The sequence below is a fragment of the Cherax quadricarinatus genome, chromosome 3 (assembly GCF_038502225.1).
Source record: "Cherax quadricarinatus isolate ZL_2023a chromosome 3, ASM3850222v1, whole genome shotgun sequence".
Taxonomy (NCBI): Eukaryota; Metazoa; Arthropoda; class Malacostraca; order Decapoda; family Parastacidae; genus Cherax; species Cherax quadricarinatus.
The window spans coordinates 67,944,800-67,972,499 of record NC_091294.1 but is presented as its reverse complement, the minus strand read 5'-3'; the positions used below and the strand labels follow the sequence as shown (position 1 = coordinate 67,972,499).

At 37.2% G+C, this 27,700-nt stretch overlaps 1 protein-coding gene across 1 annotated transcript in view; it reads right to left on the bottom strand.

The window, feature by feature from the left end:
* Stlk (Ste20-like kinase) overlaps positions 1-27,700 on the bottom strand; it is a gene marked incomplete in the record, with an annotated part of 179,338 nt that overhangs the window by 102,973 nt on the left and 48,665 nt on the right. The window contains 1 exon segment of the mRNA XM_053800467.2: positions 5,487-5,738. Coding sequence (XP_053656442.2) covers positions 5,487-5,600 — 114 coding nt within the window.

Here is a 27,700-nt window from a genome sequence, read left to right as displayed (position 1 = left end):
CAGTTGACCTGTATGATTAAATATTTTTTATACAAATAACTCAATAAAGGTACAGTATAATCCAAAACTAAATTATAGATTCTATACAGTAACACCCATGATGGTCCTATGATTGAGCAGGAGGCTGACACTGACCTATAAAGGTCTAGCAATAACGTCAAGGCTAAATCATTCACAGGATACCCCATCTGTGAAAAAATCAAAGTTAACAAATAAGGATGTAGCAAATATAGAGGTCTAACTGTAGTATGTTCTCTAATGTACCCCATATTCCTTGGGCAAAATTATGTACTACATGGAGAAATATAATTGAAAGAATTAGAGGTAAGACAGAATGTAGGATTGCGGATGAGCAGGGAGGCTTCAGAGAGGGTAGGGGATGTGTAGATCAAGTGTTTACATTGAAGCATATATGTGAACAGTATTTAGATAAAGGTAGGGAGTTTTTATTGCATTTATGGATTTAGAAAAGGCATATGATAGAGTGGATAGAGGAGCAATGTGGCAGATGTTGCAAGTACAGTGGACCCCCAGTTAACGATATTTTTTCATTCCAGAAGTATGTTCAGGTGCCAGTACTGACCGAATTTGTTCCCATAAGGAATATTGTGAAGTAGATTAGTCCATTTCAGACCCCCAAACATACACGTACAAACGCACTAACATAAATACACTTACATAATTGGTCGCATTCGGAGGTGATCGTTATGCGGGGGTCCACTGTATATGGAATAGGTGGTAAGTTACTAAATGCTGTAAAGAGCTTTTATGAGGATAGTGAGGCTCAGGTTAGGGTGTGTAGAAGAGAGGGAGAATACTTCCCAGTAAAAGTAGGTCTTAGACAGGGATGTGTAATGTCACCATGGTTGTTTAATATATTTATAGATGGGGTTGTAAAAGAAGTAAATGCTAGGGTGTTCGGGAGAGGGGTGGGATTAAATTATGAGGAATCAAATTCAAAATGGGAATTGACACAGTTACTTTTTGCTGATGATACTGTGCTTATGGGAGAGTCTAAAGAAAAATTACAAAGGCTAGTGGATGAGTTTGAGAATGTGTGTAAAGGTAGAAAGTTGAAAGTGAATATAGAAAAGAGTAAGGTGATGAGGGTATCAAATGATTTAGATAAAGAAAAATTGGATATCAAATTGGGGAGGAGGAGTATGGAAGAAGTGAATGTTTTCAGATACTTGGGAGTTGACGTGTCGGTGGATGGATTTATGAAGGATGAGGTTAACCCTTTCAGGGTCCAAGGCCCAAATCTGGAGTCACACACCAGTGTCCAAGATATTTAAAAAAAAAATTTTGTTATTTTTTCTTATGAAATCGTAGAGAATCTTTTTGTGAAGGTAATAAAACAAAAAGTACGAAAATTGGTGGAAAATTGACGAAATTATGCTCTCGCGAATTTTGATGTGTCAGCGATATTTACGAATCGGCGATTTTGCCGACTTTGACTCCCATTTTAGGCCAATTACATTATTCCAATCAACCAAATTCTTAGCTATTTCACTAATATTACTTCTATTCTATCGATTGAGCACAAGAAATCGCCAAGTCAACTGTTTCAACTACAAAATAAAGTGATCGGAAATTGTTAATTTGGCCAATTTAACACAAAGTTCAAAATATTCCAATTTCAAAATAGGGTCCAGAATGAACAATGTAGGCATTCCTGGCACTAAACTAACATTTCCTCTGTTCATTAGTTATGTTTTGAGGCTTTACAAATAAATTCCATTTTGATTTTTTATTCACATAATGAATTTTTATTCACACCAAAAAATAGAAGATTTACTGTTATGCAATACTGTAATAATTGTATAAATATCATCACCATATTTGTGAATGTATATTAGACCCACCAGCTGATGTGTATTAGACGTGTGAGGTCGTTTGTTTACTCTTGAATATCGGCAAAAATTTAACATTTCCGCTACTTTGAGCTCAGTTTCAAGCCATTTCCAATGCTAAAACCAATCAAAATCATCTCTCTTTCTGTAATATGTCTTCCATTCTATCAAATGAGTCCAAGAAATCGCAAATACAACTATAAAAAACATACGAAAAAACACTGCAAAGTTGCTGTTTTAATCGAAAAATCATGATTTCATTTTTTTTCTCTCATTATGCACAGTGTGCTGCAGGATCTGTTTTATGTGGTGCACACATACCACATAGGTGTATTCTCTCATATCTAGGCCCAAATGTACCACTCACAGTTTATCAGAGTGAGCTGAGCTCATGGCGTAGATCTACGGTTTGGACCCTGAACGTAAAGCCGTAGATCTACGGGACGGACCCTGAAAGGGTTAATCATAGAATTGATGAGGGAAACAAGGTGAGTGGTGCGTTGAGGTATATGTGGAGTCAAAAAACGTTATCTATGGAGGCAAAGAAGGGAATGTATGAAAGTATAGTAGTACCAACACTCTTATATGGATGTGAAGCTTGGGTGGTAAATGCAGCAGCGAGGAGACGGTTGGAGGCAGTGGACATGTCCTGTCTAAGGGCAATGTGTGGTGTAAATATTATGCAGAAAATTCGGAGTGTGGAAATTAGGAGAAGGTGTGGAGTTAATAAAAGCATTAGTCAGAGGGCAGAAGAGGGGTTGTTGAGGTGGTTTGGTCATTTAGAGAGAATGGATCAAAGTAGAATGACATGGAAAGCATATAAATCTATAGGGGAAGGAAGGAGGGGTAGGGGTCGTCCTCGAAAGGGTTGGAAAGAGGGGGTAAAGGAGGTTTTGTGGGCGAGGGGCTTGGATTTCCAGCAAGCGTGCATGAGCGTGTTAGATAGGAGTGAATGGAGACGAATGATACTTGGGACCTGACGATCTGTTGGAGTGTGAGCAGGGTAATATTTAGTGAAGGGATTCAGGGAAACCGGTTATTTTCATATAGTCGGACTTGAGTCCTGGAAATGGGAAGTACAATGCCTGCACTTTAAAGGAGGGGTTTGGGATATTGGCAGTTTGGAGGAATATGTTGTGTATCTTTATACGTATATGCTTCTAAACTGTTGTATTCTGAGCACCTCTGCAAAAGCAGTGATCATGTGTGAGTGTGGTGAAAGTGTTGAATGATGATGAATGTATTTTCTTTTTGGGGATTTTCTTTCTTTTTTGGGTCACCCTGCCTCGGTGGGAGACGGCCAACTTGTTGAAAAAAAAAAAATGGAGAAATAGCATTAAATGAGGATTGCACATATGAGGTTGATCAAGTAAGAAAACTAGTTCAAAGTTAATTATATGAGAAGTTAACAAATAAGTATTAACTTGTACCTTCTTGTCACACCAGGACAAAATACAGGTACCATCCGACTTACGGCCAAGCTTGGTTCTGACCGACCGGTCGTAACTCGAAATGGACACAAGTCGAACCTTACTACTGAATATCAACATCACATTTTTGTAATGACTTTATTTTATTGTTTTATTTTGGTATTTCATTTTTTACTTTACTTTTTATGCTGTTAGTACTGTATTTTATACTGCAAGGTTTAGGATAAACACTGTACAACATAAACAGTTGTTTATTTGCCAGAAATTTGGCATAAAAAACACAGTCGTAAGTCAAGTGGTCGTATGTCGAGCAGGTCGTAAGTCGGATGGAAGATGTACTGACATTGTGAGATACACTTATGTTACATCAGACATTTTTAAAATAGCCTTTACATACACGGATCAGGAAAAAGTTGCTCATAAAATATGCTGGACCAAAACCGGAATATGCAGTGTTGGTATGGTGTCAGCAGATAAAAAAAGTGGACACACTAGAAAAGTTAAAAAATGAGCTGCAAAATGGTTCCCAGATCTAGAAAACTACAAGACACCAAAAGACAAACATTCCACACTGGTTGATAATCACACATGAGAGTCAAAAGATATGAAAAAATTGTTATGGAAGATTTTTAATACTAAACTGGGAGAACAAGAGGTCATATTTATAAACAAAAGAGCAATCGAAAGCTTGCTAGAGAGTTCTTCATGGAGAGGTAGAACAATGGAATGGGTTCTAATAAGAGGAGGTAATAAGTACTATAACAACTGGAAATGTTAAAAAATATAAGATTCATTAAATACAGAAAATGAGACAAGAAACACAGCTGTACTCCTGTGGCTACAAATAAGTTAATACAAATATTATGAGGAATATACATGATATTGACACACGGCCATTGTTGTCACCGATGTGGCAGCACTTGGGGTAGTGGAGGGTGCCAGCTAAACTTGCTACAGTATAACCTTAAAAATATACATAAATGAAATATACACTGCTTCCTATGTTGTAACATAACTGCAATAAAAATAACTGATAATACAAGTGAGTACATTTGATTGGAAGATTAAAAAGCAGAAGACTGCTTCCACATTAACTGTTGCACTATATCATGCAGGGCTGTAGTAGAAAGCACATACACACAAGTATGACAACATGCTACATTAATGCACTACACATTTATATATGCAAGTGTCCCTCGCTTTATGCAATACCATACATCAATTCTAGGCCCATGCAAACCACTCTGCCAGCTTCTTCATAGTAAGATCCATTACACTGACAACCTCCTCCTCTTTTCCCTGATCAGCATAGAAGCAAATTTACATGACAGAATTAAAAACAGAAATGGGTGGTCATCGCATGAAAGCGAATTCACATACAGCAACCCGCATAAAGCGAGGGATTACTGTATTGTGATACTAAACACAATATGATACACACATTCACTCTCATACATGGTTAACAACCTACTAACTCAACGAGTAACAGTGCAAGAGAACAATGGCATTTCAGCTACCAGAAAAAAAGAATATCATTTAAGATTGGATACTAAAACATGGTTTACAGGATACTGCACTGACCAGCCAACATCAAAGAAACAAAGTTGCAGTACAGTAGTGGTTTCAGAAATAATAATTTTCAGTTGCTAGAATTTATTAAATAATTTCTAGACATGTTCGATGAAGGTACAATATACGTATAAAGATTTAAATTACTGAAACTATAAAATAAAGAAAACTTTATGCTGGGAAGACAGTCATGGCCAAAAACAGATATTTTAAATAGTACAACAAAGACAAGTAATTGTTAAAAGTTATCCCAGCTGACCTTTATCATCCATTTTCTGTATGCTACAAGAAAACTCTTAAAACTTCCCAGTGTTAAATAAAAAAGAAAATTACCACTGGCATAATGAATATCAAATGTAAAGTATATTAGGCAATTTTTTTTTTTTGCGAACAAGCACAATCTTTATTAAATACTGTAAGTGAGAAGAAATACAACCGAACATATTAGATCAAAAGCCATATTCATATGGGACCAGACTAGCCTAAAGCACAGACTTAACAAGAGGAAGACTGCACGCACACACATACAGAACTAAAAATGTAATCAATTGCTGCGTACAATAAACATGCAAAATAAAAGAGTGCCAAACCCCAGGAGCTGGGCAGCACTTGACACATTGGCTCAGTATCTTACGAGGGGCTGGTATGCAGTGTCAGTATGACCTAGGCGCACATCTACGCGCACATCAGGGGAGACGGCCAGATTGGCTATGCGGGAACACGCACACGGACAATCAAGGCACGACATGACCCACAGACCAACAGAAACTGACACTTTCTCAGACTGAGTGAATGAAGAGATGCTGATGTACACTCTAAACTGCTCCAAAGGCCCAGTCTCTGCAGGACGTACGTACACCTTTTATTTTAAAGCTTGCTCCAATGCCTGCCACAGGGAATAACAATGACAGGAATTTATTCATAGTTCCATCAGCTAAGATATAAATATAATGACTACCCTATAAGGTAATACATAACTTCGGTCAATCAATCAATAACAGGTGCAGCTAACAAGAGAAACGCTCAGCGTATATCAGTGAATCAGTTATGTGCCTGCACGAGAAAAAATTATAACAAAAGAACGAAGGCTGTATAAGCCACTAACCACAGGGAAGAATGTAGCAGGAGAGTAATAATTAAGTTATGTTAGTCTATATGCAAACAGAAACAGAAAAATATGAAATGGTTGCATTTAATTAAAACAGATACAGTGTACTGTATTTAACATCTGAGAATGCACTACAGAACACTAGGAAATCATTTTCTTCTCTCACTAAACCTTTCAAGTGTAATTAAAGCCAACTGATATTTACGATGTTTTCCACTACATGAATAAAGTTATTAAATCAAGTCCAACTATCACCCATTGTCTCATGTGGCCAAGGTGAAAAGTATCACTAACAGATGATGAAATATACATACAATAGGGCCCCACTTATGTGGCGGGTTAGGTTCCAGGCTGTCGCCGGAAAGCAGACATCGCCGGAAGGCAGAACGCCATTTTTTCCATTTATAAATGCATATAAATGCCAGACAACAAGTTTACACTAAATTATATTAAGTTAGTAATAGAACTAGGCATTAAAAACACACAAAGTAAAATACATTCACAGTACATTCATTACTTATCTTAATGTAGGGAGAGAGGTGAGTAGTACTTATTTGTAGGAAGTCAGGTGCAGGTAGCCCAGGTGTAGGTAGCCCTGGCTCCCCGTCTCATACTTAATACACGATATTTAAAACATCCCAGAGTTAAAATACACATACAATACACTCATTATTTACCTTAAAATATGTGTAGTCTTAATATAGGAAGAGAGGTGAGTAGTATTTATTTGTAGGAAGTCAGTGTAGGTAGCCGGTAGGTGTAGCCCACCTGGGCTACACCTACCTGCTACCTACACTGTGGCCCAGAGCCATATTATTAACATCGACATACCTTGTTCACTGAATTTAATCGTTTCTAACAACTACCTTTAGATGCCATCATAAACGAAGGGAGAAGTAATGAATAATTCATGCCAAAAATTGTAAACAAAAGCGGAGTGGGGGGAGTGGCTGGGCCCAATGCAGATTCATACACGTTTTCTCTGATGACTGAACAGAGAAAACGTAATGTTGTCCCTCCACCCGGCTACCACACAGCTCCACAAGTATTATTATCAGAGCACATATAAAATATGCAATAAATGCCAGACAAGTTTACACTAACTTATATTAAGTTAGTAATAGAAATAGGCATTAAAAGCACAATAAAAGGTAAGATACAAACAGAGTACACTTAGTAGTTACCTTAAAATATTAATATTAATGTGTGAGAAGTAAGTGGCAGGGTGTTTATTGAATAAAATCAGAATGGCACACCATCATCCTCTAACTTGGCAATTAAAGCCAGAGGCTTACAACTCCTCTTTTTATCACAGCTAAGCTTAGATGCCATCGTCAATGAGAGTCAACTAGTTAACGAAAGAGTAAACGAGAGAGAGAACGAGATACAGAGTTGAGACAATGTAAGAACACAAACTGAACAGGTAGTGGGCGATCACTTGGTCAGGCAAAATAAATGCATATTAATATGTGTCTACTTTTAGTTCATTCACGTCCATTTGTAAGAGTTTCTAAAACATTTACCTCAATATTTTTTTTATTATAATAATAATTACCTCACAATACAAATACTCTTACATTGTGTACAAGTTGTACAAGTTAGTACAGAATAAACAAACAACACACCATTTTTAGAGCGAATGAAGATATTAATATTATTATTATTATTATTATTATTATTATTATTATCATAATAAAAAGCACTAACCCCACAACGGTCGTGAATTGCTGTATATAGAGTGAAGGCATACGAAAAGAATATTTTTTCTACAGTTATCCCCCAGTTTGACTAGAGAAAACATAATTCTTCCGACACTACTTACACAGCTGCTTTGTAAACAAATCTCATATTTACGTCAATTTTTATTCTGAGTGTATCATGTTTATATGCTATGTAATGGGTTTCATATATAATTTTGAGGAAAATATCATAGATGGATTAATGAAAATGCCTATATTAATGTAAAATAAGACATTTAGTGTGCCCAAGAGTGATTATTATTACGTAGTATTGGCGTCATAAGTAGAGAGACTCTTAGCGATTTTAATGTGTACCTGCACACCAGCACAGTGTGTAAGTATATTTAGGTACAGGTACACATAAGTACAATTATCAGAGTACACATAAAATACGCAGTAACTTTAAAACACTTGAAATTTTGGAAAGTTTCCTGACATAATAGACGTGGTCACGGAGAATGTAAACAAACCGGGTGGGGCACGCCATATTTGAAAGACCGCTTGCCGTATACCAATTTTTGGTCATAATTTGACATCGCCATATTAGCGGAATGCCGTAAGACTAAACGCCATAAAGCGGGGCCCTACTGTATACTAAAACTACAAAAAAGAAGAGTACTGCTGCTTCCAACTGGCAATATTGTTCTTAGGATTTAAGGATGACAACAGCCCCATAGCCTTGTAAAGCTGGTAGTTATTAGGTTTAATAGTCCTGATGCCCCAAGGGTCACATAAACCTAGTACCGGCATACTGCAATATACATCGCAACTATCCTGATACCCCTGTGTACTGAAGTGAAAGCAACTTTCCTAAGCTCAGTCTTGTCTTCATGATCCCTGTTGCCCACTGATCAACGTGATATTTGTGGTGAAACCCAGCTCAGGGTAGGCTGGGTGCCTGTTTTCTTTAGATTTGGAACAAGACTTAAATTTAAAATCAACCATATGATGTCAATCAGAATGTGAGCACTGGATTTACCACACCCAAACTAGTTTTATTTCTTATCTTTCATTCTTAGAATGTCGAGATCAACCAGATTATAGCAATATTTAAGGTACACAAATAATTTGCAAGTAGGAGACAAACTTATGATGACTCTTCACTCCAACTTGGACTATTAACTAATCACATAGAAACACTATGGGAAGGGAGCCAGAATATGAGAAGGGGACAGGGACAGGAGCAGTGTAACAAGAGGAGGGTATATTAAGGTGGTAGAAGTGGTAGTGGTGGGAGTAGTGGTAGTAGTAGAAGTAGAAAAAGTAGTGCAACAGTAGTAGAGGTGGCAATAAATAGCAGAGAGATAGTAGTAGTAGCTGTAGTTGTAGAAGCAATAGTAGAGGAAATCTAAGAGCAAGGAGCACTGCAGGAGAGCTAATGGCCCACAAGGGCAAGAACAATTACCAGCAGGACAAGGCCCCATAGGAGAGAACCCACCTAGGCAGAAGACAGGAAAGACAAAGTACATATAGAAAAGGTGAAGAGATAAGAAGAGGAGGAGATTAGGATCAGGTCAAGTCATGAGTGTTTCTAAAGTGTAGAGCACTTGATAATGTAGTAAGAAAGGAAGGAATCTACAGTGATAGTATGAATGAGTTTTTAACACACTGGCTGTCTCTCACCAAGGCAAGGTGACCTGACAAAGAAACACTTTCTCCAGCATTCACACTTTCACTGTCTTGCCAGAGGCACACAGATATGACACTTTAGATGTCCCTCTAAACAGTAAATATCCCAAACCCCCTTTAAAGTGCAGGCACTGTACTTCCCACCTCCAGGACTCAAGTCTAGCTAATTGGTTTCCCTGAATCCCTTCACAAAATAATACCCTCTTCACACTCCCCAACAGTTCATCGTCTCAAAAACCATTCGTTTCCACTCAATACTATCTAACCTCTGTGTTAACTTAACCCTTTGAGTATCAAGATCCCTGCTTGCAAACTTGTTCATAGGGTCAAAGAATTAAAAAAAAAAAATCTCAGTAAATGACAAAGAATCTTTTTCCAAAGGTAATGAAATCAAAAGTTTGAAACTTGATGGAAAACTTGCAAAAATTATGCTCTCACAAAGTTGGTCTGGGCAATATTTACGTACTGGCGATTTTGCCCACTTTGAACCCTATTCTGGACCAATTCCTTTCTTCCACTTAACCAAACTCATAGCTATTTCACTATAACTCCTGTTATTCTATTGAGCGAGTACAAGAAACTGTCCATTTACCTATTTCAACTACCCAAAAAAGTGATCAGAAATTACTAATTTGGCCAATTTCACACAAAATTCAAGGAAGGTCAATTTCAAAATAAGGGCCAGAATATACAATGTAGACATTGCTGGCACTAAAGTAACATCTTCTCAGTTCATTAGTCATCTCTCCAGGACCCTCTTATATTACACTTGCTTTTCATTTTGAATTTTTATTCACACAAAAAATACAAGATTTACTGTTACTCAGACTATTGCATAATTGTAATAATTGTATAAATAATATCAGAACATTTGTGAATGCATATTAGACCCACCAGTTGATGTGTATTGGATGTATGACATGATTTGTTTACTCTTGAACATCAAAAATCAAAAACTTCTGCTACCAAGAGCTCAATTTCAAGGTGTACTTTTAGTCTGTAAACCATTCAAAATCATCTCTATTTCTGTAATATATCTTTCATTCTATCAAATGAGACCAAGAAAATGAGAAAAACAACCATAAATACCATACAAAAGTACACTGCACAGTTGCGGTTTTAAACCAAAAATACAGTCGCAGTTATTCTCATTATGCACTGCATGCTGCAAGATTTTTTTTATATACTGTGGACAGTGATCGCCAAGACCCATTCTCTCATATGTTGGCCTACCAGCTTTCTCCTCCAAGTTTAGAAGCCACTAGAATTTTGGCATAGTATTATTTAACTGACACTAGCTTCAAAGCTGTAATAGTATGGGACTGATACTGAAAGGGTTAAGACTCGCCCAAAATGCAGAGACGAATTGCTCTCTGTAATGATACAGTTTCATCAAATTCACATCTATGTATTGCAAACACGATTGTAAATTTTTTAAACGAAAATTTCAATACAGTGTATTTCTAAAGCTGTTTCTGATTCACTCTTCATATGAAAATTAATTTAAATTTAATTAAAATTTTCAAAGGAATATAACCATTTTCCTATGTATTTCTCTGCATGCATTTTTGGTGACTGTGTGGTATATAAATTCATACGTTCTAGGTACCAGGTAAAAGTTGCTCAAGAAATATCGACAAGTTCATGATGCTCATTTTCTCTTGGCCTGTGACGAACTGAAAATTGAAAACCAACTATAAGATTTTGTCAAAAATGCTCACTAGATTTCCCTTGTCCAATCCAATTTCTTCCTTATTAATATCAATATTAATTAGAATTGGCAAATTAAGAGAGACATGGCCAAAAACAAATATGTATAGGAAAATTTAAGGTTAAACATAAAACAGTATTAAAAAATCCTGTTAAAGGCTGTCCTTACATCATTAACGTTTGCTGGTCCCACTACTGAATGTATATCACAGTATGCCTGTAGTACGAACCCTGCCAAAGTGATATTATGGTATCTGAATGCAGTAATAAGTGGAGCTCTGAGAACCAAAATGTAAACATGCTTGATTCAATGAGCTTCTGTATTTATTTCTATTAATGACATGTGTACTGATAAGCATGGTGTCTAGTTATTTACAACAAACTTTAACATGGCTATTCTGAATCTGATTTTGCTGATTTGTGTGTAAATGGGGAAAGGAACACTGTATAAATGCAAGAGGAAGCTGGGAGCAGCAGTGGTAAACCCAATGTAACTCTCCTACACAAATATACTGTGTGTAATATTCTCCTAAAATTCTAACAGAAAAACTCAAATTTTATACAGTATATCGTACTCTGAACACATGCCATGTGTAGGAAGAATAACCAGATACCAGGCTGCAGGTGACCACTCTGTTGAATTAAATACATGTGGAGGGGGGCCTTGGAAGTGGGGTGTTACAATGTGCATTGCTAGACACTCATTTTGGGCTTGGTCTGCTGGTGCTATTTAAATTAATGTCAGATTCCATGGACATCAATGTTTCATAAATGCTGGCTCAACAATGTTAATGGTTGTTTCCATTATCCTAAGTTTCTGTCCTAGGATTCAAATTACAACTTAATAGAGAGCTTAACAAAATACAGCACCACTAACACATTTATATCAAAATAACTGCATTTATGTAACAATTCAGATACGAATACTCTTTACTATTTCTGAATTGGGAAGATAGGCAAATATTTGGCCTATTACCCAAAAGTGCATCCTAATTTAAATTTTCTTTATACAGTATCTAGCTCTGACTAATATGCTCTCCTCAAGCCTAAAAGTACTGTGTATAGTATTATGATTTTATTAATGGCTATTCTCAATCTAAATACCAACACCTCTTGTAACCTAACGATACTAGGCATTCCACAGGGTCCTTACAATACACTGAAGCTGACTACAATACATGGGGGTATGGCAAGGCTACTCTGCTAATACTATCACATAAATAACCATACAAGCATATACAACAGGAAACAAAATAACACCAGCATATGAAACACTAATTCATTAAACAACTAACCCACACAATGGAGATGATACATAGATGTCATGTCCTGGGCCTTTTATCAAGTCATCAATGACTTGTTAATGGCTCAGCATTCCAATTTAAATTCTTGATTTATAAAACATACATAACTATAATTTTTATAAAGCCAATAAAATGCCAAATATTTCTGGCAGATTGAAACTATGATTAAAACCACAGTATTTAATCCTTTAACTGTGACATACCCTAAAAATAAATTTCCAGCGTGACAGGAAAGATTTAAAAAAAAAAAAAAAATCTTACAGACTGAAGGTTCAATTTTGTGACTAAAATGAGCGGAACCTGATAAAAGCTCACGATTTTATAGTGTGCTGAAGTTGGTGAAAAATATCACTAATCAGCAACAGCAGAATTAATACACCAACAACATATGCATTTTACAATCTGACACCAAATTATAATTACAGTGTTACCTTGACTTACAAGTGCCCCAACTTACGAGTTTTCTGAGTTACGAGCCATCGCTCGGTCGATTTTTTTGCTTTGAGCTGAAAGCCAAAATCCGAGTTACGAGCATTTGTTTACGTAAGCGGAAATTCCAGAGTCTCGTGAGGCAGGAGAAAACAGTTCATTTTTACGCTAATATCAACTCTATAGCTTATTTATCACAACTGATCTAATATGACATAATAAACAATATAAACAACATAGAAACATGACATATACTCTAGATTGAAAAAAATAGGCCATAACATGATGAGTGATGGCGACCACTCCCGAGGTAAAATAATTATCGCCCTGACCATTTCTTCCTGTTCCTACCCTTCTGAGGTCCTGGGGTATGAGAAAACAGAGTGTTTGTGAGGTTAACTGCACTAGATCACTAGTTTCATACAGAAACACTGAAACAAATGCAATTCAAGCAATAGAGTTTATTTCTTTACATTTTCTTTTATGTTTTTATACAATATTTATTATTTATAAATACATTTTCCTTATTTAAAAACCTGTAACAAAAAAATTGGGGTGGTTTTTGTAGGCTTGAACAGATTAAAGGCATTTCAATTAACCCTTAAACGCGTAGCGCCCTAAATGTATACAGTGGACCCCCGGTTAACGATATTTTTTCACTCCATAAGTATGTTCAGGTTCCAGTACTGACCGAATTTATTCCCATAAGGAATATTGTGAAGTAGATTAGTCCATTTCAGACCCCCAAACATACACGTACAAACGCACTTACATAAATACACTTACATAATTGGTCGCATTCGGAGGTAATCGTTACGCGGGGGTCCACTGTATATATGTTCCATTTGTCATTCATTCAACATTGGCACGATAGGCCTGAGTCACCTAGACATGAGAGAATGGGTGTGCGCACTCAGTGTGCGCCATATGAAAAAAAATTGGGGATGCCTGGGTACCACATGCTCTTTTTTTCCTATAAAAAAAAACAATTTTTTTTTCTCGAAATATTCAGGGCACTGCGCAGGTGAACGTATATATACGTTTGGACCATTTAAGGGTTAATTTCAATGAGGAAAACTAATTTGATATACGAGCATATTGAGTTACGAGCTCGGTCATGGACCAAATTAAACTCGTAAGTCAAGGTACCACTGTATTTTCAATTAAACACTATGTACACTAGTTTCTTGTACTAGAAGAGTTTCAAGGTATTTTAGTACGTATTTTAAACAAGGGGAAATGCTTAACCTAATATTACTCCACTTGGAATATTCTGTATAAATTTATACAAATAATTGCTGTTGATTTTATTTCTTTACTACAGGAGGAGGGCCCTGCTTATAAAGCAAGTTAAGATAAGATTATGATTAAGATTTTTATTTTGACAAATTACATGGCTGTACAGGGGAATATAATAGTTGGGTGTACATGCCAAAAGCCCCTTTGTATGCAGAGCATTTCCAGCAAACTTAAAGATAAAGATTAAGGTTCCAGGTTACTGTACAGTGAAACATACTTTATTCACTTTCAAATGCAAATAAAAGCCTGATAACATGTTGATATTATCATATATTAAGTGAGCAATAGAGTTAGGCCTTCAAAATGCATATACAGTACACACATTACTTTGTCCTTAGCTTATAGTGAGTGCTGAATATATTTATTGCAGAAAGTCTGAATAAATGAAGAATGGATAGAACTGAAAACCACAGCATTAGTGAAACACCGTAAAGCGAAGTGCTGTAAAGCAGGGCCTGCCGGGACTTTGGTCTTGTAATACTATGTACAATGAATACTTTGATATTACTATTGTTTCAAGGTGTAATACTCCTCAAAACATGAAAATAAATCACACTGACTATATTTAGTTATCTTAGGTTAATTATTGTTATATATATTTAGGTTCAAGGGAATATCCTGGGTTATATAAACATAATATAATTTCTATGTGACCATAGACCAGCATCAAACATATAATTACAAGGAAATCTTATGATATTACAATTGTTTCAAGGTGTAATACTCACAGAAACATGGAAATAACTATACATGTATTAGGTTAAATCTACAGTGTGCACTTATTGGCTAAATTTTACTGTTAATATCAAGAAATTGTAACAAATTTTGAATGAACATATGCTCCTGCCAGTTTTACAACTTCTCTGCTGGTAGGGAAGCTGGCGGTAGAACAACAGCTCCTGGTTTCATTATTTATTTATGCTAGTTTGGCACTCGCCTGATCACAGATTTTTTCAAAGGCATAAAGAGGTTGTACAAGACACAAACAGTTGTGCTGAACTCAAAAATGTTGGCAGGTGGCGTGTTTGAGGGCACAAATAAGTCACTGACTTTTTTTTCCTGGGTTATCCTAGGTAATCTACACATATTACTAGGTATGACAATTGTACTTACATGTACCTGTACCTAAATAAACTTACCTACCTACCTACCTACTTACATCAGGGACATAGTCCTAACTTGAGTACTAGTATGCTGGGCACAGTTAAGTGGTTAATACTTAAAAGATACCAAGAGTGTGGAGCTATTGAAGCTTTCTGAGTATTACACAAGGCTGTGTTAGAAGAGTATAGAAAATGAAATTTCAAATTCAAGATAAATACAGGGGAACCTTGACTTACGATTTTAATTCGTTCCAGGAGCTAGCTCGTAACTCAATTTACTCGTATATCAAATTAATTTTCATCATTTAAATTAACTGAAAAGCCATTAATCCGTTCCTGCACTCTGGAGAGACTAGAAAAAAATACTTGAATATGATGCTATTATCAACTGTACAGCTTATTTATCTATAACAATTCATCTGTCATAATAAACAATATAGTAATTAGCACAGAAACATGATATATACTCTAGAATGAATAAAATAGGCCATAATATGGTGGCAGAGGCAGAGGAAGTGGCAGAAGCATCAGCCATTTCTGTACCAATCTGACTATATCTTCCCATGTTCTTACTGTAAGAGAAAAAAGAGTATTTATGAGGCTAACTGCAGTAGATTAAGTAAGTAAGTTTATTCAGGTATACACAGTTACATAGATTATCATACATAGCAGCATGTGTGTAGAGAACCTAGGATAACCCAAAAAAGTCAGACAGAGCGACTTACAGTGGACCCCCGCATAACGATTACCTCCGAATGCGACCAATTATGTAAGTGTATTTATGTAAGTGCGTTTGTACGTGTATGTTTGGGGGTCTGAAATGGACTAATCTACTTCACAATATTTCTTATGGGAACAAATTCAGTCAGTACTGGCACCTGAACATACTTCTGGAGTGAAAAAATATCGTTAACCGGGGGTCCACTGTATTTCCATTGGGGTCCTTTTACCTTATTATAATATAAAGGTTATAATATTTTCTTATTATTCTATAATGAAGATAACATTTTATTATTACACTAAAAAGACTATCTACTACACGAGGGTCATTAAAACTATCAACAATACGAGGGTCACTAGGACCCATAGTTAGAAAAAAGAAATTTGGCCAAATGACTGTAAAAAAATGCAAACAAGCACGAGAAAACTGCCCCACACACGGATGTAAACATGTTTACTGTTTACCAGCTGTGCCAACTAGCAGAAGCAATCTGAATTATTATTACATACGTATTATGCATTTTTTTTTTTTTTAACAAGTCGGCCGTCTCCCACTAAGGCAGGGTGACCCAAAAAAGAAAGAAAATCCCCAAAAAGAAAATACTATCATCATCATTCAACACTTTCACCTCACCCACACATAATCACTGTTTTTGCAAAGGTGCTCAGAGCACAACAGTTTAGAAGCATATATGTAAAATGATACACAACATATCCCTCCAAACTGCTAATATCCCAAACCCCTCCTTTAGAGTGCAAGCATTGTACTTCCCATTTCCAGGACTCAAGTCCAGTTATATAAAAATAACCGGTTTCCCTGAATCCCTTCACAAAATATTGCCCTGCTCACACTCCAACAGATCGTCAGGTCCCAAATACCATTCGTCTCCATTCACTCCTATCGAACACGCTCATGCACGCCTGCTGGAAGTCCAAGTCCCTCGCCCACAAAACCTCCCTTACCCCTCCCTTCCAACCTTTTCGAGGATGACCCCTACCCCGCCTTCCTTCCCCTACAGATTTAAATGCTCTCCATGTCATTCTACTTTGATCCATTCTCTCTAAATGACCAAACCACCTCAACAACCCCTCTTCAGCCCTCTAATACTTTTATTAACTCCACACCTTCTCCTAATTTCCACACTCCGAATTTTCTACATAATATTTACACCACACATTGCCCTTAGACAGGACATCTCCACTGCCTCCAACCGCCTCCTCGCTGCTGCATTCACAACCCATATAAGTGTGTTGGTACTACTATACTTTCATACATTCCTTTCTTTGCCTCCATAGATAACATATTTTGTCTTGACATATACCTCAATGAACCACTCACCTTTTTTCCCTCATCAATTCTATGATTAACCTCATCCTTCATAAATCCATCCGCTGACATGTCAACTCCCAAGTATCTGAAAACATTCACTTCTTCCATACTCCTCCTCCCCAATTTGATATCCAATTTTTCTTTATCTAAATCATTTGATACCCTCATCACCTTACTCTTTTCTATGTTCACTTTCAACTTTATACCTTTACCACACTCCCAAATTCATCCACTAACCTTTGCAATTTTTCTTTAGAATCTCCGATAAGCACAGTAACATCAGCAAAAAGCAACTGTGTCAATTCCCATTTTGTAATTGATTCCCCATAATTTAATCCCACCCCCTCTCCCGAACACCCTAGCATTTACTTCTTTTACAACCCCATCTATCAAATATATTCAACAACCATGGTGACATTACACATCCCTGTCTAAGACCTACTTTTACTGGGAAGTTGTCTCCCTCTCTTCTACACACCCTAACCTGAGCCTCACTATCCTCATAAAAACTCTTTACAACATTTAGTAACTTACCACGTATTCCATACGCTTGCAACATCTGCCACATTGCTCCCCTATCCACTCTATCATATGCCTTTTCTAAATCCATAAATGCAATAAAAACTTCCCTACCTTTATCTAAATACTGTTTACATATATGCTTCAATGTAAACACTTGATCTACACATCCCCTACCCACTCTGAAACCTCCTTGCTCATCCGCAATCCTACATTCTGTCTGTGGCACAGCTATATACTACTCAGACCAACTAGAATGTATCACTAATACTTGCACAAGGGATGAACATGGGGAATATATAAATATTTATATATATAATATATATAATATATATAATATATAATATATATAATATATATAATATATATAATATTTAAATTCAAATCCAAATACCTACAAAAACCTCTCACAGTGATAAACATCTACAGAGTACCACAGTCAATAGCCGTTTTAGTGAAAACCCAGGAAGTATGATAACTGATGCACGCATGAACAAAGATCACTTACTACTCTCAGGTGACTTCAAAATAAATCTCCTACAAGACCAAGACCCACATGTTACTGAATTCACAAACACAGTGAGTAACTGCATGTTGCTACCAACAGTAACAAAACCTACAAGAGTTACAGAGACTAGTGTTTCCCTACTAGACCACATCTGGACCAACACCATATCCCCCTTAAGATCAGGCATAATTACAGATAATACCACAGATCACTACCCTACCTTCCTAATAACAAACCTTGGCAAATTGCCCCTAGACACTACTAAAGTCACTTTCAGACTTCACAATGAGGCAGCTATCAATAACTTCACAGCAGCAGTGACAAACATTGACTGGCACACTGAGCTAGAAACCTATACAGATATTGACGAATGTATTAATAATTTTCTAAAAAAGACCCAATACCTCTATAACAAGCACTGCCCTAAAAAAACTGAACAGATGACTGCAAAGAGACTGAACAGTCCCTGGCTAACACCCAGTATCCTCAAATCCATAAATACAAAGCACCTATACGAAAAACAGTACAGAATGGGCCACATAACCAGAGACCAAACAAAGCATTACTCGTCAATCCTAACCAGCCTAATAAGAAGGGCTAAAAAATTGTATTATGAGAACAGATTATCCAACTTATGAGGTGACATAAAAAAGACCTGGAAAACCCTATCAGAAATACTAGGAACAAAAAAGATAACACGAAATAGTGAAATTGAATTAACAAAACCAGATGAACCCCAATTTCCACCTACTGAAACAGCAAACAGACTCAATGATTTCTTCTCCACTATAGGAAAAAACCTTGCCAATAAAATCCCAAGCTCAGATACCCCACCCAATGACAACCTCACTGGCAACTACCCGAACATACTATTCCTAGCTCCGACTAACCCAACTGAAGTCTCCCTTATTATCAACAAACTAAAAAACAAGACAGGAGATTTAAATACCTTACCACCCATTATATACAAAAAAGTGTCAGAGGTGCTATCACCAATCACTGCAACACTCTTTAACAAATCCATTGAATCCTCTACCTTTCCTACAGTTCTCAAAATAGCAAGGGTCACCCAGATCCATAAAGGAGACCACACAGACTTGAATAACTATAGGCCAATATCCAACCTACACCTTCTCTCTAAAATCTTTGAAAAATTAATCCATCAGCGTATCTATTCCTACCTCATCTCCCACAACATACTCAACCCCTGTCAATTTGGGTTCAGGCCTAATAAAAATACTAATGATGCTATTATCCACATGCTAGAACATATTTATACAGCAATAGAGAAAAAAGAAGTCCCACTGGGGATCTTCATTGACTTACGTAAAGCTTTCGATACAGCTGACCATGACTTGCTCCACATAAAATTGTCGCACTATGGTATAAGAGGGCACTCCCTCAACTACCTAAAGTCATACCTCAGCAACAGAAGCCAATATGTGTACACAAATGGGGCAAACTCTTCCGCACAACCAATTACAGTTGGTGTCCCACAGGGAAGTGTCCTTGGCCCTCTTCTCTTTCTCCTATACATAAACGACCTACCAAATGCTTCGCAATTACTCAAACCCACACTATTTGCAGATGACACTACATACGTCTACTCCCACCTGAGCCCAGTCATGCTAGCCAATACTGTAAATACCGAATTACAGAAAATATCAACCTGGATGAGGACCAACAAACTTACTCTAAACATTGACAAAACCTACTACATTCAGTTTGGTAACAGAGCTGCAGATGTCTCTCTTAACATAATGATAAATGGATCACCAATCACAAAACTCACAGAGGGAAAATTCCTAGGAATCCACCTTGATAATAGACTCAAATTTCAAACACATATACAACAAATTTCCAAAAAAATTTCCAAGACCATAGGCATACTATCGAAGATACGGTATATGTTCCATAGTCAGCCCTCCTGACCCTATATCACTCACTCATTTACCCCTATCTCACCTATGGAATTTGTGCATGGGGCTCAACAACAATAAACCATCTCAGACCACTAATCACCCAACAAAAGGCTGCAGTCAGAATGATAACAAATTCCAACTACAGACAGCACACTCCACCAATATTCAAAACTCTAAACCTACTCACAATACAAAACATCCATACTTATTACTGCACCTATTACATACATAGAACACTTAACTCTGACATAAACCCTCCCCTCAAACATCTCCTTACCAACCTCAACAGAACACATGACCATAACACAAGACACAGATCACTCTTTGATGTTCCTCGTGTCCATCGCACACTATGCAAAAACTCAATGCACATAAAAGACCCTAAAATCTGGAATTCATTACCTGTGAATATAAAAGAAACACTGTCTGTTTATAAATTCAAGTCTCTTCTCAAAAATCACTTACTCACCCACAACTAAATAAATACTGAATAATTGTATCTCACATATGTATCTCATTATTGTATCTCATAAAAGTCAACCTGTGACCCAATCAAACTTTGTTACTATTTAACTTCATTACCTAACAGAATACTCCATTCTACTGATTACACAGCAACACAGTAAATGACCATATGACCTGTCTTTGTAATACTCATTTGTACTAAATTGTTATCTGTTTTACAATAATTTTTGTACCAGTTCCAGCTGCTTTACCCCCTTTCATTCTACGTAATGCCTCACGCACCTCCCCCACACTCACATCCTGTTCTTCTTCACTCCTAAAAGATGGTATACCTCCCTGGCCAGTGCATGAAATTACATAAGAACTTTTAAAAGTTCCTCAAAATATTCTCGCCATCTACCCAAAACCTCCATTTCCCTATCTACTAACTCCCCTACTCTATTTTTAACTGACAGATCTATTCGTTCTCTAGGATTTCTTAACTTGTTTAACTCCAAATTTTTTTCTTATTTTCATTAAAATTTCTTGACAGTGCCTCTCCCACTCTTTCATCTGCTCTCCTTTTGCACTCTCTCACCACTCTCTTCACCTTTCTTTTACTCTCCATATACTCTACTCTTCTTATAACACTTCTGCTTTGTGAAAACCTCTCATAAGCTAACTTTTTCATTAAAATTTCTTGACAGTGCCTCTCCCACTCTTTCATCTGCTCTCCTTTTGCACTCTCTCACCACTCTCTTCACCTTTCTTTTACTCTCCATATATTCTACTCTTCTTATAACACTTCTGCTTTGTGAAAACCTCTCATAAGCTAACTTTTTCTCTTTTATCACATCCTTTACTTCATCATTCCACCAATCACTCCTCTTTCCTCCTGCACCCACCCTCCTATAACCACAAACTTCTGCCCCACATTCTAATACTGCATTTTTTAAATTATTCCAACCCTCTTCAACCCCCCCCACTACTCATACTTGCACCAGCCCACCTTTCTGCCAATAGTTGCTTATATCTCACCCAAATTTCCTCCTCCCTTAGTTTATACACTTTCACCTCCCTCTTGCTTGTTGTTACCATTTTCCTCTTTTCCCATCTACCTCTTACTCTAACTGTAGCTACAACTAAATAATGATCCAATATATCAGTTGCCCCTCTATAAACGTGTACATCTTGGAGCCTACCCATCAACCTTTTATTCACCAATACATAATCACAAATTAATTTCATTACGTGCTATATCATACCTTGCATATTTATTTATCCTCTTCTTCATACAATATGTATTACTTATTATCAAACCTCGTTCTACACATAGCTCAATTAAAGGCTCCTAATTTTCATTTACCCCTGGCACCCCAAATTTACCTACTACTCCCTCCACAACATTTTTGCCCACTTTAGCACTGAAATCCCCAACCACCATTACTCTACACTTGGTTCAAAACTCCCCACGCATTCACTCAACATTTCCCAAAATCTCTCTCTCTACACTTTTCTCTTCTCCAGGTTCATATAAGCTTACTATAACCCATTTTTCACATCCAACCTTTATTTTACTCCATATAATCCTTGAATTAATACATTTACAGTCCCTTTTTTCCTGCCATAACTTATCCTTCAACATTATTGCTACTCCTTTAGCTCTAACTCTATTTGAAACCCCTGACATAATCCTATTTATTCCTCTCCACTGAAACTTCAGCTTTGTTTCACTTAAAGCCAGGACATCCAGCTTCTTCTCATTCATAACATCCACAATCATCTCTTTCTTATCATTTGCACAACATCCACACACATTCAGACTTCCCACTTTGACAATTTTCTTCTTATTCTTTTTAGTAATTATTACAGGAAAAGGGGTTACTAGCCCATTGTTCCCGGCATTTCAGTTGACTTTTACAACATGCATTGCTTACGGAGGAAAGATTCTTATTCCACTTTCCCATGGATATAAAAGGAAAAGTAATAAGACCAAGAACTATTAAGATAAAATCAAAGAAAACTCAGATGAGTGTGTATAAATAAACATGTACATGTATGTGTAGTGTGACCTAAGTGTAAGTAGAAGTAGCAAGACGTACCTGTAATCTTGCATATTTATGAGACAGACAAAAGACACCAGCAATCCTACCATCATGTAAAACAATTACAGGCTTTCGTTTTACACTCACTTGGCAGGACGGTAGTACCCCCCTGAGGGGTTGCTGTCTACCAACCTACTACCTGCATATTATTTTTTTTTTTCAACAGACCGGCCGTATCCCACCAAGGCAGGGTGGCCCAAAAAGAAAAACGAAAGTTTCTCTTTTTAAATTTAGTAATTTATACTGGAGAAGAGGTTACTAGCCCCTTGCTCCCGGCATTTTAGTCGCCTCTTACAACACGCATGGCTTAGCTTACCGAGGAAGAATTCTGTTCCACTTCCCCATGGAGGTAAGAGGAAATAAACAAGAACAAGAACTAGAAAGAAAATAGAAGAAAACCCAGAGGGGTGTGTATACAGTGGACCCCCGCTTAACGATCACCTCCCAATGCGGCCAATTATGTAAGTGTATTTATGTAAGTGCGTTTGTACGTGTATGTTTGGGAGTCTGAAATGGACTAATCTACTTCACAATATTCCTTATGGAAACAAATTCGGTAAGTACTGGCACCTGAACATACTTCTGGAATTAAAAAATATCGTTAACCGGGGGTCCACTGTATATATGCTTGTACATGTATGTGCAGTGTGACCTAAGTGTAAGTAGAAGTAGCAAGACGTACCTGAAATCTTGCATGTTTATGAGACATAAAAAAGGACACCAGCAATCCTACCATCACGTAAAACAATTACAGGCTTTCGTTTTACACTCGCTTGACAGGACAGTAGTACCTCCCTGGGTGGTTGCTGTCTACCAACCTACTACCTGCATTATTATTATTATTATTATTATTATTTTTTTTTTTTTTTCCAACAAGTCGGCCGTCTCCCACCGAGGCAGGTTGACCCAAAAAAAAAGAAAATCCCCAAAAAGAAAATATTTTCATCATCATTCAACACTTTCACCACACTCACACATTATCACTGCTTTTGCAGAGGTGCTCAGAATACAACAGTTTAGAAGCATATACGTATAAAGATACACAACATATCCCTCCAAACTGCCAATATCCCAAACCCCTCCTTTAAAGTGCAGGCATTGTACTTCCCATTTCCAGGACTCAAGTCCGACTATATGAAAATAACCGGTTTCCCTGAATCCCTTCACTAAATATTACCCTGCTCACACTCCAACAGATCGTCAGGTCCCAAGTATCATTCGTCTCCATTCACTCCTATCTAACACGCTCATGCACGCTTGGAAGTCCAAGCCCCTCACCCACAAAACCTCCTTTACCCCCTCTTTCCAACCCTTTCGAGGACGACCCCTACCCCTCCTTCCTTCCTTCCTCTATAGATTTATATACTTTCCATGTCATTCTACTTTGATCCATTCTCTCTAAATGACCAAACCACCTCAACAACCCCTCTTCTGCCCTCTGACTAATGCTTTTATTAACTCCACACCTTCTCCTAATTTCCACACTCCGAATTTTCTGCATAATATTTACACCACACATTGCCCTTAGACAGGACATCTCCACTGCCTCCAACCATCTCCTCGCTGCTGCATTTACCACCCTAGCTTCACATCCATATAAGAGTGTTGGTACTACTATACCTTCATACATTCCCTTCTTTGCCTCCATAGATAACGTTTTTTGACTCCACATATACCTCAACGCACCACTCACCTTTTTTCTCTCATCAATTCTATGATTAACCTCATCCTTCATAAATCCATCCGCCGACACGTCAACTCCCAAGTATCTGAAAACATTCACTTCTTCCATACTCCTCCTCCCCAATTTGGTATCCAATTTTTCTTTATCTAAATCATTTGATACCCTCATCACCTTACTCTTTTCTATGTTCACTTTCAACTTTCTACCTTTACTCACATTCAAACTCATCTACTAACCTTTGTAATTTTTCTTTAGAATCTCCCATAAGCACAGTATCATCAGCAAAAAGTAACTGTGTCAATTCCCATTTTGAGTTTGATTCCCCATAATTTAATCCCACCCCTCTCCTGAACACCCTAGCATTTACTTCTTTTACAACCCCATCTATAAATATATTAAACAACCATGGTGACATTACACATCCCTGTCTAAGACCTACTTTTACCGGGAAGTATTCTCCCTCTCTTCTACACACCCTAACCTGAGCCTCACTATCCTCATAAAAGCTCTTTACAGCATTTAGTAACTTACCACCTATTCCATATACTTGCAACATCTGCCACATTGCTCCTCTATCCACTCTATCATATGCCTTTTCTAAATCCATAAATGCAATAAAAACTTCCCTACCTTTATCTAAATACTGTTCACATATATGCTTCAATGTAAACACTTGATCTACACATCCCCTACCCACTCTGAAGCCTCCCTGCTCATCTGCAATCCTACATTCTGTCTTACCTCTAATTCTTTCAATTATAACCCTACCGTATACTTTTCCTGGTATACTCAGTAAACTTATTCCTCTATAATTTTTACAATCTCTTTTGTCCCCTTTCCCTTTATATAAAGGGACTATACATGCTCTCTGCGAATCCCTAGGTACCTTCCCCTCTTTCATACATTTATTAAACAAAAGTACCAACCACTCCAACACTGTATCCCCCCCTGCTTTTAACATTTCTGTCATGATCCCATCAGTTCCAGCCGCTTTATCCCCTTTCATTCTACGTAATGCCTCACGTACCTCCACCACACTTACATTCTGCTCTTCTTCACTCCTAAAAGATGGTATACCTCCCTGGCCAGTGCATAAAATTACCGCCTCCCTTTCTTCCTCAATATTTAAAAGTTCCTCAAAATATTCTCGCCATCTACCTAATACCTCCCTCTCCCCATCTACTAACTCCCCTACTCTGTTTTTAACGGACAAATCCATACTTTCCCTAGGCTTTCTTAACTTGTTAAACTCACTCCAAATTTTTTTCTTATTTTCATTAAAATTTCTTGACAGTCTCTCTCCCACTCTCTCATCTGCTCTCCTTTTGCACTCTCTCACCACTCTCTTCACGTTTCTTTTACTCTCCATATACTCTGCTCTTCTTATAACACTTCTGCTTTGTAAAAACCTCTCGTAAGCTACCTTTTTCTCTTTTATCACACCCTTTACTTCATCATTCCACCAATCACTCCTCTTTCCTCCTGCACCCACCCTCCTATAACCACAAACTTCTGCCCCACATTCTAATACTGCATTTTTAAAACTATTCCAACCCTCTTCAACTCCCCCACTACTCATCTTTGCACTAGCCCACCTTTCTGCCAATAGTCGCTTATATCTCGCCCGAACTTCCTCCTCCCTTAGTTTATACACTTTCACCTCCCTCTTACTTGTTGTTGCCACCTTCCTCTTTTCCCATCTACCTCTTACTCTAACTGTAGCTACAACTAAATAATGATCCGATATATCAGTTGCCCCTCTATAAACATGTACATCCTGGAGCCTATCCATCAACCTTTTATCCACCAATACATAATCTAACAAACTACTTTCATTACGTGCTACATCATACCTTGTATATTTATTTATCCTCTTTTTCATAAAATATGTATTACTTATTACCAAATTTCTTTCTACACATAGCTCAATTGAAGGCTCCCCATTTACATTTACCCCTGGCACCCCAAATTTACCTACTACTCCCTCCATACCATTTTTACCCACTTTAGCATTGAAATCCCCAACCACCATTACTCTTACACTTGATTCAAAACTCCCCACGCATTCACTCAACATTTCCCAGAATCTCTCTCTCTCTCCTCTACACTTCTCTCTTCTCCAGGTGCATACACGCTTACTATAACCCACTTTTCACATCCAATCTTTATTTTACTCCATATAATCCTTGAATTTATACATTTGTAGTCCCTCTTTTCCTGCCATAGCTTATCCTTCAACATTATTGCTACTCCTTCTTTAGCTCTAACTCTATTTGAAACCCCTGACCTAATCCCATTTATTCCTCTCCATTGAAACTCTCCCACCCCCTTCAGCTTTGTTTCACTTAAAGCCAGGACATCCAGTTTCTTCTCATTCATAACATCCACAATCATCTCTTTCTTATCATTTGCACAACATCCACGCACATTAAGACTTCCCACTTTGACAATTTTCTTCTTCTTATTCATTTTAGTAATCTTTACAGGAAAAGGGGTTACTAGCCCATTGTTCCCGGCATTTTAGTTGACTTTTACAACACGCATGGCTTACGGAGGAAAGATTCTTATTCCACTTCCCCATGGATATAAAAGGAAAAGTAATAAGACCAAGAACTATTAAGATAAAATCAAAGAAAACTCAGATGAGTGTGTATAAATAAACGTGTACATGTATGTGTAGTGTGACCTAAGCGTAAGTAGAAGTAGCAAGACATGCCTGTAATCTTGCATATTTATGAGACAGACAAAAGACACCAGCAATCCTACCATCATGTAAAACCATTACAGGCTTTTGTTTTACACTCACTTGGCAGGACGGTAGTACCTCCCTGGGTGGTTGCTGTCTACCAACCTACTACCAATAATAATTATTATTATTATTATTATTAATTTAGGGAACTGAAGCTGTATCATTATTATAATAATTATTATTAATTTAGAGAATTGAAGCTCTATCCTTATAATAATAATAATAATAATAATATTAGTAGTAGTAGTAGTAGTAGTAGTAGTAGCAGTAGTATATTATTATGATTATTATTATTATTAATTTAGGGAACTGAAGCTCTATCATTATTATTATTATTGTTAGGTAAGACACATATGCAACAGTTAGGTATCTTTATTTCGAAACGTTTCGCCTACACAGTAGGCTTCTTCAGTCGAGTACAGAAAAGTTGATAGAAGCAGAAGATACTTGAAGACGATGTAATCAGTCCATCACCCTTAAAGTTTTGAGGTGGTCAGTCCCTCAGTCTGGAGAAGAGCATTGTTCCGTTGTCTGAAACAATATTGT